The sequence below is a fragment of the Neodiprion pinetum genome, chromosome 2 (assembly GCF_021155775.2).
Source record: "Neodiprion pinetum isolate iyNeoPine1 chromosome 2, iyNeoPine1.2, whole genome shotgun sequence".
NCBI lineage: Eukaryota > Metazoa > Arthropoda > Insecta > Hymenoptera > Diprionidae > Neodiprion > Neodiprion pinetum.
This window is the reverse complement of record NC_060233.1, coordinates 25,654,677-25,671,077: the sequence shown is the minus strand read 5'-3', so window position 1 is coordinate 25,671,077 and position 16,401 is coordinate 25,654,677. Positions and strand designations below refer to the sequence as shown.

General features: G+C 37.0%; 1 protein-coding gene across 1 annotated transcript; it reads left to right on the top strand.

Annotated features, from left to right (window-relative positions):
* Nucleotides 1–13,450: 13,450 nt before the first annotated feature.
* Nucleotides 13,451–15,843, top strand: LOC124212280 (uncharacterized). The gene is made up of 4 exons (XM_046612169.2): nt 13,451–13,576; nt 14,896–15,077; nt 15,139–15,296; nt 15,667–15,843. Exons 2-4 carry the CDS (start codon nt 14,912–14,914, stop codon nt 15,841–15,843), a joined length of 501 nt encoding a protein of 166 aa, XP_046468125.1. The 5' UTR covers nt 13,451–13,576; nt 14,896–14,911.
* Nucleotides 15,844–16,401: the final 558 nt, after the last annotated feature.

Below are 16,401 nucleotides of genomic sequence, written 5' to 3'. Positions count from 1 at the left end.
GCTTTGATACGACGTCAACTGTGATTTCAACTGTAATTTCACGCGATTTTAAAACGACTGTTTTCCAAAGTGGTTTGCAATTTTAATAAGTTCAATTTAATAACCCCCTCGACCAATAGTTTGGATCCGTGACTGGTCCTACCACTGGCATCGGGACAGCGAGCGATTAACATTCGAAAGGATTCCTTGTTGGCAATTATTTCTATTGTTTACTCAACATATGTTCGTATTTTATCTGGTTTATGAATGTTTTTTTGTTCTAGCTCTTTGGTTTCTATATTATAAATATCTTTCGGTTAAGTTTGGAGGATCTTGTCGTTTGATACGCTTTACATGTTTGTGAGTTAGTAATCGTACTGCTAACCGTTTACGACTGTTTTCAATTCGTACCAGGCATTTTCCACTGTAATTTTTGATTTCTTACGTGAGTCTTTTCTCAGTACTTGGTTGAGAACGTATTTCGGAGTATTGACTATGGTACTCAGGACCTTCGCCTGAAAGCATTCCAGGATTTCTGTGTTGGAATTGTTCGGGGTGTCCCACAGTCGTATACCGCAGGTCCAGGCGGGCTTCAACATGGCTTGGACACGAGGGGTTTATTATCGATTGACAGTTGAGGTTTTCAACCGAGGAGACTGTACATCTGTAGAGTTTTTAGTGAAGTTGTTTCCTCTTCTTCCACATGTATATCTTACAGGTTAGTCTTGTATCCAGGTGTAAGCCTAGTCATTAATTAGCGTGGTCTTCTTCTGGGTGTTGATGGCTGCTAAGATAAACTGGTGACATGTTTCCCTTTTCACGGTGAAGGTTACGGACGTTAATTTCGTTTCGCTGATTTGAATGCGCCATGCTTTTAGCCAGGCTTGGACTATCCCATATAAAATGAAAACTTTCTAAGAAACTTTCAATAAAACATTTTGTAGAAAGATTACGAGAACCTTTTCAAGAACAACAACAATCAAGAAATCTTTTGCAAGTTTCTGGCGCGGACATTTTCAACTTACAGCAACCTTTTTTTTGAAATATTTTTGAAATGTTTCTTTCCTTTCGTGAAAGATTTCAGAAAGTTTACTGTAATATTCATTGTTACGTGGGTAAGGTCGAGGTTTTTCGGGTGTAGTTCCGAAGAGCCCATACCTCCGATTGATTTGAAATTTGATAGACCCATGTATTTTGACGCATTAATCACGAATATGATGGTAAAAATACCCGCGAATTTGATTTCCAAGGTCAAAACGTACTAAAACTGATTTTTAAACAGTTTTTCCATGTTACTTTGGTAAGTGTTGATCTTAGAGAAAAATATTTTCACAAAAGATGCAGCTTACAAAACGACTCATCTTTTATATTCCATACAGTTTTTTTCTAAAACCATTCTGTTTCGAGAAAAATGGGATGATGCTCCAATAACTACATTTTGCCAAAACTCCAATAGTTTCGATACTGTATACTTATGCACCTTACCGCGGGAAGGTTAGGCTTTGGTCTTTAGTCGAGAGGTTGGAATAAGTTCGGCATTCGTATGACGGGGGCATAGTATCATGTCAAAACCTTTTCATCTTAAAAGAGTCCCTTAAATGAAATCATCTTAAATCATCTTAAATGAAATTTTTCTCAGTGTATAATGGATCGAATTTCGCGATAGAACCCTCCAGTGGTTACGCAACATGGAACTAATTCCAAGTACGAGACATTGTGGAACACGTAAAAAAACATGACTATACGCGAATCGCGATTGATATGTGGTGAATTTATGTGTAAAAAAAGGCAAGCACAATCACTGTGCAACCGCGGCTGAAAATACTTGACCCGAAAGATGTCCCATTACGTACAGCTTTACTGTCAATTTAACGATTGAACTATTGGCGAAAGTAGTGTTGTAAGCGAAAGGTCAACAAGTATCCATAGAAACGATTACCGATCGCGTTTGTTTTTGTCGAGAAATTTGAAGGTTGCCTTTGGCCAATAGTTTGAAAACGAAGATAAAACATGCGGCAATGGTGAAATCGTGGAAATCGACGAATGTAAGATAGGTCGTCGAAAGTACGAAAGGATCTTGAAAATAATTCACAGAGGACAACAGTTATCGTCTTCAAATTTGCCAAGATACCAAAAGACGCTAATTACGCTCTTTGTCAAAAAAAAATGTAGGCTTAACATTTCCGCATAAAACACAACAAATCACAAACGAGTGAAATTAAATGAATTATAAAAAATTCTGGAAGTAAAATACGATGCAAGAAAAGCCAAAAATAAAATGAATTGCAAAGGAAAAAGCTAAAACAGGACAAAATACAAAACCACAAACAAATAAGAAAAAAAAACCCACTTCAAAGACCAAACTCCAACCTTCCCGCGGTAAAGCACGTCAGTGCAAAAGATCGAAACTGATGGAAAGTAATGACTTTTCTTTGGTGAAACCCATTTTTTTTTTTTTTTTTAACAGAATGGTTTTAGGTAAAAACTGTACGGCACATAAAAGAGAAGTCTTTCTATAAGCTGCAACTTTTCTTGGAAATATTTTTCTCTAAGATCAACACTTATCAAAATAATATGAAATAACTGTTTGAAAATCAATTTATTTCCGACTTAACCATAAAGTAAACTTTTTTTACTTCAAAAATAAAATGAAAACGCGTTTGAAGATCATATTTCACGCAGATACAAATTATTGGGAAATTTGAGGTAATTTTTTTAGGGGGGCTCTCCACAGAATTGTAATTTATCTTTCGTGTCATCTGAAGTTAAAAAAACAAAAGAAGCGAGCCCAAACAATTGCCCACAAGACGCACCGCAACGCCTAAGCCTCAGTCAATTTAAAAGTCCCAATTTTCGAATAAATATTACGGCCAGAGTTGAGTCGGATATAAAGTTCTATACGTAACAGAGGAATAAAATTCGACTTTATTCCCTTGTTACATAATGAAATATTTTGTGAGTTTTTACCTTGAAAATCAAATTTGCGGTTATTTTCACTCTCGTATTCGCGATCAGAGCGTCAAAGTACGTGGACATGCCAAATTTCAAATCAATCAGAGTTATGGACTTTTCGGAACTTTATCCCCTTCCGGTGCTTTAACTGAACGTGACAGTCCTTGAGGAGAGATTTAGGGATCCTGTAACAGTTGTCTGGCAGGATTCTCTCAATCTTGAAGATCACGGTATACTTTCCATCCTTATTAGACCAATCAATCTAGGAAATAATAGGCGGTTTCACGACCTCAACTCCACCCAAATACTGACTATGCCACGATTTGAAGCATGGTTTATAGACGAAAAAAAAAAAATAATTGCAAAAACTGAATCTTTCAATTTCTGTGTTGCGTTGAGATGCATGAAAGTTACCAGCCTATGATCAGGCTGCAACGTCCTACGCCAAATAAAAGGATACTCAGAGGATGATCAATTATTGCCGCAAATAAAAGCTCTGTGACAATGTGTTTTGATGAGCGTCTACTTGTTCTTCAGCGACTATAAATGTTAAAGTTGTACTTGTATAATCGTTGAATATTTCCTTTGGTGCAATTTCGGTAAATTTAATGGGAAATTCACCCGACTTTCTTGCTTCACGTGGAATAATATGCTACACAAAAGAGCAATCTTCTACATGATACTCTCGTACGTCAGAGAAGGCTGCGGAATAGGAATACGGAGCAGATTCTTGACGCGAACTTTCTTCTATCCCTTTCCTTTTTCGTATTTATCTTCTTTTTCCAATTACCTTTGATGGATTGAACCTTCTATCAATTCCTTTGCTAGCCAGACGGCCAGGCCTGCTGCTCATTGCTGTTATATGAAGGTATTCGATCATGTGTTGTTCTTTTTCTTCTACCATTGGTCGCTTTATCATCATCGGAAATTGTCTGAAGTATACTCGTCAGCAAATAAGCACCTTTCTCCTGGGGGTAGTCGTTTAAAAAATTCTAGTGAAAGTTAATTAAAAGCAAAGCATTCGATGAATTATCATGGCTGCACTGGGTTTCCATATGTTTCATTTCGATTTACGAGAAGCGCAAAATTATAATGACTAGGCGTGATACGGTAGGGCTATAGTAATTACTTAAACGCAATTTCGAAGGAGTTCGAGACTGTGATTAATGTACAGAGGCCTTCTGTTTTATACCGTCAACGATGTCCTGAAATGTTACAAATCATCCAGCAGCAGCCTGACTTAGCGATCTTGTAATAATTGAATATATCTCACATTAATAAATAATTTCAGAGAGCCACGTGCAGTCTCTGATAATAAGTATTGTGCGCCCATGCGTGCAAATGATCTACCAACAATTAACCCGGTACGTTTTTTATTTTCTCTTCTTTCGATAATTTTCTTTCTTGAGACTATGGTCGTGTTTCGATCTTTTAGTCCCGTCAAAATTAGACATGAGTTCTGTTCCGCAGCAGAGTCACAGGTAGTGCGATTTTGGTGAGAAAAAATGTGACCTGGACGACCGCACCCTATAGATACTTGTCGATTGAAAAATGTGACGAATTTGTCGTTTGAATTTTAAACAAATGGAAAACCGGGTTTTGACGTCGCATCTTTCATCATTTGACTGTTTTCAGAGAACGATTTTAAGCTCAGGCTGTTCGTCTTACTGTCCACTACAAAGAAGGATCTTGCCAGTTTCTGATATCTTTGTTGGTGTTCGTGCAGCTGCGAAAAAAAAATGAAATACATTTTGGTTTAAATTGTGATTCCTGCCCTGAATTTTTTGCCCACCTTTGAACTCGCTGTGCGTATAATCGGACCCATATATTACATCCTAAGTGTAAATTTTCCACGCGCAATTCAAGAAGTCGTTGATAATGCCATGAAATATGAAATATTATGTGGGAAACTTGAACATTTTGAAAATTCACAGCTCGTTAACAACTTCGACTCCTAGCTGGAAATTTTCAGCGTTGTTTGGGGATAGAATGGAGTATTTTCCCTGAAAATTTCAAGCGCTTTCGAGTTGATAGAAAAAAGTTACAGCTATCTGAAAACAGCGATTTTTCAGAAATGAGTTGGTTTTGCGAGGCCGTATATAAAAAGGAACGCGATAATTAATAATAATTCGTGTAGGTAGTGACAAAGTATACCTAGACGAAAAATTTGAGCCGTCTACTTGGAAAATTCTTGACTTGGCAGGGTTTCAAAGTTCTGCGAAATTTTTCTAAAATAGTAGTTCATGAAAAGGGTTCTGATTAAACTGGATTTTTCTTTGGAGTGAAACTCTATTTTTTTATTAAAAATACAAGGTCAGAGAAGGGGAATGCCGTTTGATTCGAATCTTTAAGTCCCATAGAGCTCCCATGAAAAAATCGTGAAAATTATTCAATTATAATGAACAGTCTAGAGTTTGATAAATTTTGAAATAAATACATGCAGTCACCAAAAATATTTCCAAAAAGTTGAAAATTATTTCAAATTTATAAAAATTAAATAAATTGTCTGTATTAAATAATGTCGATATCTTCAAAAATTTGCTTTGAAACGATCTTCCTTCAAATGTACCAAGTAGCAAGTATTTGAAGCTTAAGGGAAACTTTGCCCTTGGAGTGCCATATTTCAGGTGTTTACATTTTATTTTTTTTTAAAGAAACGAGTAAAGCTTTTTGAGTGCGGTTTTTTTCTCGCTTTTATTCATGATATACAGAACGTAATAAAAATTTAAAAAAAAAAAAAAAATCAAAATGGCGGCCGTTGCAGCTCCGCGAAAACAAGTCAACAAGTAAACGGCTGCCATCACTGCCCCCTCTTTGTTGATCTGAAACCCAAATTCCAAGCATATTATCAATGTGTGACCCTCTGGTCATGGAATGACGGATGGGTTTTTCGTTTAGTACAAATTTCGGAAAGTGGCGGCAATTAAAAGCAAAAACTCGAATTTTCGCGTTATTTTTCGCATAAAAAGATAAATAATAAATGCAAAAATGTATCTATCGAAAAAACGATCCGTCATTCCGTGAAGACATATTTTCTGAGTATGCTCTCCAAATTTCAGGTCGATATGTTAATTACAGCGGTCAGGAGAATGGCAGCCAATTTTAAAAACGTGTTTTCGAGAAAAACGCGTTTAAAGTTTTGTAATGTGTTTACATAAATGTGTTTATAATTACCGCTAATCGGCAATGCCTGGTCCATAGAGGCATCCCTCCTCTTCTTCTAGCTGCTCATGTTGAGCCGCTAACATCTCCCGCTGCTCAATCCGGGCCTTTTTTGCTGCGTTGGTCACCTGCCTCTGCTGAGACGGTCAGAGCGCGCTGACGGTGTCAACTTCAAACGCCTTTAAAATATCGTAAACGTTCGAAATCCGGGAAACGCTTCGACAGATTTATTTCTACTTACATGTAGATTAAGAATCTGTAATAAAAAAAAATTGATTTTTTGAAAATCAAGGGCAAAGTCTACCTTAATAACTTTTTACCCGTTAGGATTACGAAAAAATTACTTTAGGACTGTTTTGTAGAAAATTAAATTTCCTACAAGAATCATTCATGAGTAATAAAAAAAAAAAAAATTTTTCGTAGTTTTACCGGATAAAAACGAAAAAAAATTTTTTACGTGTTATTTAAATGGGAAAATAAAAATTCATTGAGCTTAGCGGAGAATTGAGATATCGAGCTGCACTTTTGAGGGAATTTTTTTTATACCTAAAAGAAGGTTTTGAGGCAATAGCACTTGAGAAAAAAAAAAATTTTTTTTTTTTTTGGACCACTCATATATATATATGCTGCTACCATTGCATAGCTACGAGATTAGTTTTTCTTACTAACGAATAATATGGTGCATCATAAGAATTATAAATGCAAAAATGCTTTACGCTGTGATGGTAACTGCGCAGATCGATACGGATCTAAGAACTTATGGTAACAGCGTGTAAGACGCTGTTATGGTAATCGCACGTCGGTAATTAGTGGCACGAAGAGGATGCTACCGCGATTACCGGCTGAAACGTGGCATAACCACTACTTTGTTTATTTTTTTACAAACGCTTTAAAGACTACTAAGATGCATAAAAAATTAAAACTAACAAAGTTATACAATGAGGATGTCAAACAACAAACATATGTCGATTAATATCACCGCCCGTAAACGCCGCATACACTAGATCGTAACATTTTTTTTTTTTTTTTTTCATTCAACGACTTTTTTCTTTCAATGTAAGTATTCTAGAGGAGTAAGTCTCCGGCTAAGTAACCATAGATACCGGGTACTTCTTCAAGCCACAAAAATTTCCAAATTTACTGGTTAGTATCATTTATTACTGGGCTATATTCATATACATATATACCACATAGACGGCAGTGTACGTTTTTTTGGCATAAGGTAGCGCAGAGTGTTGTACTTCACTGGCTTCAAAAATTCAACAATTGTTCTAAAGTGACGAACTATTAACTGATATAACTAAGTATAGTTTATTTTTATTTCTTTAAATACTGTGAACAAACTTGCAACAGAAGTGCTACAATCATGTGATCTATTCGGAAAAGATATTTTATATAATTACGATCGAACTTCACTCAAGATAAGTTCGTTTGAACGTTCAAATATTTCGCATTTGTTTGAAATTTCTTCAGAGTTACTCAATGAGTTATAAAACGTAAAAGAACCCCAGATCATGTGAAATAAACTTGATGTTCATCCACAGAATATTCAATTTTCAGAAATGCATCTTTTACCTAATATGTGAATCCGTTTTCTAAGCGGCTTTTCGCTAAAAAATTAATATGAAAGCGTATTCTTTAGATTTTTATTGACAAACAGGCGAATTTTGTCTCAGTGCAATGTTTTCTGTGAAAGAGCACTAATTCTGAGAAATTTCATTTAATAACGTCTTTGTAGCTCCATTTGTTCATCTCGCAATCATTTCGCATAGTTATTTTAGTGCACAAACGTGCGTGATAATCCACTGAAATCAATTTTTCTTTCACGCATGTATAGCTTTTAATTCAATGAGTGTTTATAAATACGTCTTATAGCAGGAGAAGCAGTTTCGTAAATTCGTATTTTTATAATATAAAATTTGCAATATTTAAAAAGATTGTGAAGTTAAACTGTCTTCACCTTTTCAATTTTAATTTACTATTCTAAAGTATGTGGTTATTTCTAGTAAATAAGAAAATTTTCACAATATAACTGCAATACAATTTTTGAAAGATGCTTTGCATGTACGTGAAAATTAATACTGACGAAGAATTGATTAAATAAATGTAGCGTCAAATAAACGCAATGTATTTTTTCAATTTCTTGGTGTATGGCATAAAATAAATTTCACACAAACTTTACCAAAAACTTATCACGAAAATATCCTGATGAATGAATGAAATTTAAAGCAAAGAAAGAAAAATCTGAGAAAATGTGTTACGCGTATCCATCCTAAACTACAGCTGACACATACGTTGGTATCCTCGCTGTAAACCCGTCTGACAGAGATATAAATTTCTTCATAGCCTGATGTGCAAGCTTCAATTATGCAAACATAATTTTGGGCTCTTTTCTGGTGTAGATTGGATTAGGTTGATTTTGAAACTACAACGACTATTATTTCCACGATTATTTATCGGTGCCTGAGTAAAATGCATGCCTGCGCCTGCACATAGTGATTCATTCATTGTGATACATACAAGGAAATATACAATACGCCGAAATGAACGCAGCAAATTGAGCCTCTAGTCAGCGCAGGCGTCTCAGGAAAAATGAAGAAGCGGCAATCATCCCGGAAAACCCTGATAATGGACGGCGACGTTGAGGTTGAAAAGTCGACACACGCTTCCCGGGATAATCGCTTCGATGATCACAGCTTACAGGGGTAATGGACCATTACAAAAATGGGCTTGAATCCCAGCCCGCAGAGATGACTTAACCCTCCGAGGCACCTGCAGCCTCGAAAACAATTTTCGGTAAATAGAAACGCCGTTCCAGTCTTTCCTCCGTCGATACTTCTCTTTTTTTTTATACTTTGTATCTTATTATTCGTCATACTTTTTATTTAGTTCTCATCATCATCAGGAAAAGGAAAGCAACAGCTGTTGCACGTCGCTAGATCTCCGACCACTTGTGGGAGGTGGTAAAGGATGTGAATCCTTAACCACAAGGAATCGGGCTTGGATTGAATGTACAATTTTAACAATTTCCTCGCTGCAATTTCATCAATGGATGATACATAGTGTCTTTTAACATAAGGATAAGGATTATAGACTTCTTGGGCAAACAGCAAAACAATTACATTATTATCATATTGCACAAATTATCTTCACTATTATTTGCACTGAATAAATTATGGGCTTTTGTCGATTGAATCACACGAAATTTTGGAGGTTTAGAATAAACTACCAGTGTAAGAAATATTCGTGATTTAATTTGAAAGTTGTTGCTTAGTAGTTGCTGTGAGCAAAAAAATCTATTTCTTTCAAGGACTTATGTATAGACTATAGACTGGTTAGTGGATAAACTACCCCACTCAAGCTGGGAAAAGTACGTTGATCCTTTTCCGGTAGCGTTCCTGAAAAATTTCCATGGCTTGTGGAAGTTGTTATGCAAGAACAGTTGCAAGAAAGACTCAAACTGTTTTCTGGAATCGGTGACTGCGCCTCTTCACATTCTTCGATTTCAGGTCAAAAAGATCCCATCGAACTTTCAAAAATCATGAGAGACATGGTTGCGAATTTATCAGAATATGATTGTTACAGAGAAAAACTGTCCATCTTGGCGTAAACACGTGGGTCGCCAATATTTTCGAAAGGACTGGCAGGGCTGCCTTCCCTTGTGCCTGGCGTTGACGACAGTTAGAGGTGCGATAAAGGATAGATATGATCAACGCACCATTCTGAACGCTGCGGGGATAACCTGAATGATTTCTCGCTTATAATGAAAGTATATCCGGAAGAATCTTCGCTGAAACAGGAAAAAAATAAGGTAACTGTAATGGCTTGGGTAAAATTCCGAATAATATTCCGACGCAATTCTAGTCAAAGAGATCTTCCTGAAAGACTTTCTGTAGTTCCACTTTGGAAGGATGCGGATTCAACAAAAAGCGTGCAAAGACGATGCGGAAACAATCGGTTTATACTATTACCCGTGTGAAAGTTTACAATTAGGAAAAGACCGGTGGGTAGTAAATACTTGACCGGTACTATCTCAAAAGGTCGCCGGTCGGCACAGCATTGGAACAAAACGCTACCGCAGTACTCTCGCGGAACGTTGATAAAGTGCTGGGCTAAAATGTTGACGCGATATTGTAGTGAATCGTAAGCACAGTTATAGGTACCGTAGCTCACTTCCCACTTGTTGAGAAGGGCAATACAAAAGTTTTGTGTTACTATAAAATAGTCGGTAAAGTAGAGTACGAATAGGAACTTGGAACAGTCTAGATATATGTAGAAAGATGTAGAAAGAAGAGATGTAAGAAAGTTCTGGATGGAGGGATGATACATAAAACAGAAGGAAAGAGTAAGCTAGTCAGTCGGTCAGTCAGAGTTCAGTTGTGTCACAGTATGTAAACTAAGAAGATATAAAATAAAGAATAACATACAAAAGAATAAGTGATCTGTTTTTGTTGATATCCTACACTAATATCCTAATACCAATCGTAGTGCAGCATTGGTACTCTATCGCAGACCAGCTGTATGGATGCTAATCCTTAGTCAATAAAATAACTCGGAAAGGCGCGCAATCACATTTTATACGTTATATAGAGGGTAGAGGTAAAGAAAAGTATTTCATATGGGTTAACAACTGAAAACGTGCCCGAAAAAAGTAGCAAATAGTGCTTTAACAAGTCACCAGAATGGCGCTCGTAAGCAATAAGAGTACCAATCTGATTGGCGCTTAGCAATCAGGATTTAATCGGGATTGGCGCTCCGTGGAACTTTTGCTGCAGCAACACCATCTTAATTTTCCTCTACTTTACGGACACATTACATACATGGAGACAGTCCTCGTTACCTCTACTCTCCATAATACGTGATATAGTAGTTCCAAACAACTTACGGCAAAGAGTCAATGGATGAAAACGCAGTCTCAAGTTTATCTAAGGTGCCGCTGACCTGGATCCAAAAGTTGTAATCGATCGAAGCGCCCTCTGCGTAAGTTTCCTCGGTTCCGAACCATTCAAAGGTGGTACTCTCCACCGGGGAGTAGCGCAACACAATATTAGACAAAACGCGGTCGGTAAGAGACCTGAATCTGAGTCGGTAACCATACCAACAGGATTGACCCGAATTTTGCATGCAAATGATGACGTCATGTGTGTAGCGATTGCATCACGACCGAACTGATTAGTTTGATAGTTTTACGGTGAATATAGCAAATTCAATTTATTGTTCCGTGAAACACCCTTGAATATGGGACATTCTTTGACGAATCGGACAGATTTAGTTAAAAATCGACCGACACAATTTTGATGTAGCTTAAAATTTTTTCACGGGTTCTACATCGAAAAAATAGGGATACGTATTCGAGGATTATTCTATTTTACATATTTCGTAACATAGAGGGGATCGAAAATTTGATAATTTGGTATTTTTTAGCATGGAGAACTCATTTTCAAAAATTCATAACGCCGATTCTGTTTGAGCTGAAAAGTTCGTTTTTTCAACCCAAAGCTAATACAATGAATTTTAATGCAACAATTGTTTCATTTACGATTATTCCGAAATTTATATTGTTATAAATAATTAATATGTTTAAATCGATTTTTAGCAATTGCCTTCACCTCGTAGCGAGTTCTCAGCACGATCATCGTATTCTACGTCAAATTATCTATCAATAACGCATTTTTATTTGGTGGAGAAATTATTATTACTGTAGGAAAAAATTAATTTATCCAGCGCGGCACGTTACATCGGCGCGCGGGTTCCATTGCACGCCTCATCATCTTGCCTCGTATCGTTTTCTTCTGTAATATAAATGATTACTGTATATTCTCAATTGAATAATAATATTCAATAGCAAGTAAGACTTTATAAAAAATGTAACAAAAAAATAATCAAATACAAAATATTATTGTGTCAAATAAAAAATCAATTTATTAAGATTTTAATACATTATTTTTAGTTAATAAGTACCTCGTCCTACAGTACGTCGTACAATATTTATATTTATTCTTGAAAAATTGTATGATTCCAACCTCTCCTGAAGAATTGGAAGCAAAGCAATTCTAATTGTGTCAAAAAAAAACGGTTGTACAAATTTTTAAACGAAAAATACTATACATATTAAATTTGAATGTAAACATTGTGAGACGTGATGCAGAACGAGGTGTTCATTAACTAATAATAATGTATTAAAATCTTGGTAAATTAATTTTTTATTTGCCACAATAATATTTTTTATTTTATTATTTTTTTGTTACATTTTTTATAAAGTCTTATATGCTAATAAATAATATTATTCAATTAAAAATATTGAGTAATCATTTATATTACAGAGGAAAACGATACGAGGCAAGATTATGAGGCGTGCAATGGAACCCGCGCGCCGATGTGACGTGCCGCGCTAGATAAATTCTTTTCCTCCAGTAATAATAATTTCTCCATCAATTAAAAATACGTTATGGTTAAAATATTTGACGTAGAATACGATGGTTGTGCGAAGAACTCGCTACGAGGTTGAGGCAATCTTTAAAAATCGATCGAAACATATTAATTGTCTATAACAGTATAAAATTCGGAATAGTCGTTAATGAAAGAATTGTTGTAATAAAATTCATTTTATAAGCTTTGGGATAAAAAAAAAAACGAACTTTCCAGCTCAAATTGAACCGGCGTTATGAATTTTTGAAAGTGAGTCTTCCAAGCCAAAAAATACCAAATTATCAAACTTTCGATCCCCTCTATTTTACGAAATATGTGAAATAAAAAATCCTGGAATACGTATCCCTATTTTTTCGATATAGAACCCGTCAAAAAATAATTTCAGCTAAATCAAAAATGTGTCGGTCACAAAGGTGTTCGTTTGTAAACGAATGTCTCATATACATTAAATCACATCGCGCAATATTAGTTTTACACAGCACGAAGTAATTTCAAAATGATCTCATAAATATCACCATTCACCATTTGTAGATATTTGGAAATATGTTCGAAAAATACGATTGAAACAAAACGGGTACGAATCGTTGTGGTCTCGTTTTACGAAGTTACGCCATCGGTCGCCCCCCCCCCTCCCTCCCCCCCCCCCCCCCCAACACCGCTTCTCCTTGTCGCAAACTTGAATGGACATGTTTATTTTCCGTCCGTGCATTACATTGTATTCGATTATTCGCTCAGTCTACGGATAGCGGCTGTGCGCGAGAAAAAAAAATCTTTGTGTCGTCAGACGACTGTGCTCGAACATTTCGTATTTCGAAAATAAAGAGTATTTCTCATTCTTCTTCAGAGGTTTTTTATGAGGTACATACATGATTATCTCTGGTGAGTATTTATACGTATATATACATTATACAGTTGTGGATGTAGACGGTACGCGAGGAAACGCAGAAGTGACGGCCGCGCGGATAGTGGGGACAGTGGCGTGTGTGAAGCGCAAGCGTCGACAAAAGACTCAGAAGAGAGTCAGTCGTTCACGAACCACCGGCAACGATGAACCGTAAGTAATTTGTCACCAATCATAATATTTGGCGCGTAAATACTTTTTTGCACGCAGAAAATGCATTCTTTCGAATTATTGGTGTTATCGAAAAACATCAATAGCGTACAAAATATTTTAAGGTAGTAGGTCTGGGCCCGCGAGTAACGGGCGGTGGGAAATGGGCCTATGTTTATGCATGGCAGCTCCGGCCCAATACCACTCGCAAAAAGCCAAATTCCGTAATAATCAAAATTATGTTAATCCTCACATAATACGTGAAAAATGTTGATCCTACATCTTTTTAGGTTTTTTATTTATGTAATGTATGTATATCATTTGAGCTATAAATAACAGGGTCGCTACTGGTCAGGGAATTCTGGAAAACCTGTAAAAGCCTGGGAATTCGGAAATTCTGGAATAGTCATGGAACTGTCATGGATTTTTTTTTCGGAAACTCAGGGAATTGTTAACTATGTTTTTTATTATAAAAATACGTCCCACTGTTTTCATTGTGAAATTCAACATTTTTTACATCGAAATCCACGCGAAATTATCGAAATCAAAAATTTTGTACTCGTTAATCATTTTTTTCGCATACCTATTCTACGCTCTCTGTTGTTAAATATTTATTAACATATGACAAATGTTGATTTTCACACATGTCTGAAAATAATTAACGGCGAGACGAATGGTACGTGAGTACGATCAACGATACACATAAACATTGTAAATAATTAAATGACAATAAACTTTGCAATGTACCATCGCCGTGATAGCAAAATTTGCGAATAACGCGTAATATTTCGTTACCGCAGCGCACGAACACTGTACAAGCCGCTCGCGCACCGAGCGTTTTTTTATAAAATCGTTCATAGTTATAATATTTATAACCCGATTACACTGAAACTTTCGCAGTTACCTTCTCTAGTACTCTGGTTCGCTTTACTCACAGCAACAATACGCGTTGCAACTTCCCTTTCTGACGTTTCACTTTTCGTGAGTTAGATCCCCCTTACAAACGTGCGTAAGAGCTTTGATTTGGAAAGCTTCGCTTCAAAAAGATCTTGCGGATAGAGAAACGCGATCTTAGTTTATTCAGTTTTTGAAATGGGTCGTTAATTTTTCTGTTTTTTTTTTTTTTTTGTTTTTTTGAGCCACCCTCTATTCAGCTTCAGCAGCTCGAGAATATTTATAAACCGCACTAAATTAGGGATTCGAATGCACAATTTCAATAAAATATCAAATGATCGATTAATCGATAAATTATTACCGATTCAATCGAGTCTTATTCCATAATTTTTTTCGACTCGATTAACCGATGCATCGATTATTTTTAGCTTAGTGGCCATCGCGATGTCCCGGAGGTGTAAGTGTGCGGCTGAGGCCCCCGGTCCCGCTACAGCAGCCGGGGGTGGCGTGGGGGGTCAACCCGAATCCCCCACGTCCGGGATACCATTGGGGCAACGCGCCGCCCCAGTGGTATGGATGGCGGCAGGAGCCTCAACAGCCCCTAACGCCGGTAAGTAATCTTGTGTTTTCGTACACAATTACGCGTGTGCTTATGCATTTTCTTTGCCTAGATTCCGGAACTCTACGGCGAGCGACAGGGGCTGTCGATGGCGGCCGCTGTTCAGCCGCCACCGCCGCCACTCCAGTCCCCGATGATGCTGTTCCGCCGCCCTCTCCTGCTGCCTCTTCGGCGGCGAGGCCCGCTCGCGCGGCTAGCCCGACGCTAGAGGTACGTCCCCAACTACATATTTGATTGTTCCCAATTTTTTTTTTTTGCAGTTATTGAAAGAGTCTGTCTAAGAATTAAAAAGTCGTTTAATTGTGTAATTTTCAAAAACTAGGCAGTAGCCAGTATAATGTAACGATGACCGTCAGTAGATATCTTCGCGAAGCATACCATATTTTTCTGACACATTTTTATTGCCCAAGGAGTTGGGATGTTATACCCTCGCCGCGTGTGAACCGCTGTATACTGTCATTGCCGTGGCGAAACAGTTTTACTTTTCACTGTTTTCGTATTTTATAATTTCATATAGAATAGCTGCTCATCGGTCAAATATGCTCGTGACATTGGATCACAATTATATGGTTGTTGATAGGAACGGATCACGGAGGCTGTCCGGGTGGCGGTGGCAGCCGCTATGACCACCGGCGGTCCCGTTCCTCGAGGGGAAGGCAGCCGCCGAAACCGGCACCGCCGCTGTCGAGGAGGTGGTAGGGGAAACCGCAGGGCCGGGAGTGGGGGGCGCAACCAGCGAACGTTCAATTTTTATTAAATTTTATTTTTTCAAATAAAATATAATTTTGTAAAATACTCTTCTTGATCTGGTCAGTACTATTCATCCCACAACTTCCCATAATCCTCCTATTTACGAATCACGTTGAAGAAAACCCTACCGTGCAGCCCGAGGGGGAAATAACTCGGTGAATTGTCGTGCCGATAGGTTTGTGAATTCATTATAATGCACCTGAATTAATGAGAATTAATTGAATTAATACGAAATAACTGAATTAATAAGCATTAACTGAACTACTAAAAGTTCTAACTGAAATAATGAGAATTAACTGAAAAATAAATGAATTCTGGAAAATTAAGTCAAGCTGATTTGAATTAGTTTGGATTCATGCCCGAATTATCTGTTTACTGCGAAATAAAATTAGGGTATTACTACAGTAAGCTCTATGGTGTGTAATCGAGCTAGATTTTTTTTAAACTTTTAATTTGGATAACGATTAATATCTTTACAAATTTTTAACACAATTGTTTCATGCATTTACTAGAAAATCAGGGTTGAAGTCAGCACTCGTAACACGTATTCCCTATACCGATACAA

Coding starts and splice junctions, on each gene's coding strand:
- LOC124212280 (XM_046612169.2), top strand. CDS start 14,912: ATGTCCCGGAGGTGTAAGTGTGCGGCTGAGGCCCCCGGTCCCGCTACA. Junction 15,078..15,138: donor CTCAACAGCCCCTAACGCCG/GTAAGTAATCTT, acceptor TTCTTTGCCTAG/ATTCCGGAACTCTACGGCGA. Junction 15,297..15,666: donor CGGCTAGCCCGACGCTAGAG/GTACGTCCCCAA, acceptor GGTTGTTGATAG/GAACGGATCACGGAGGCTGT.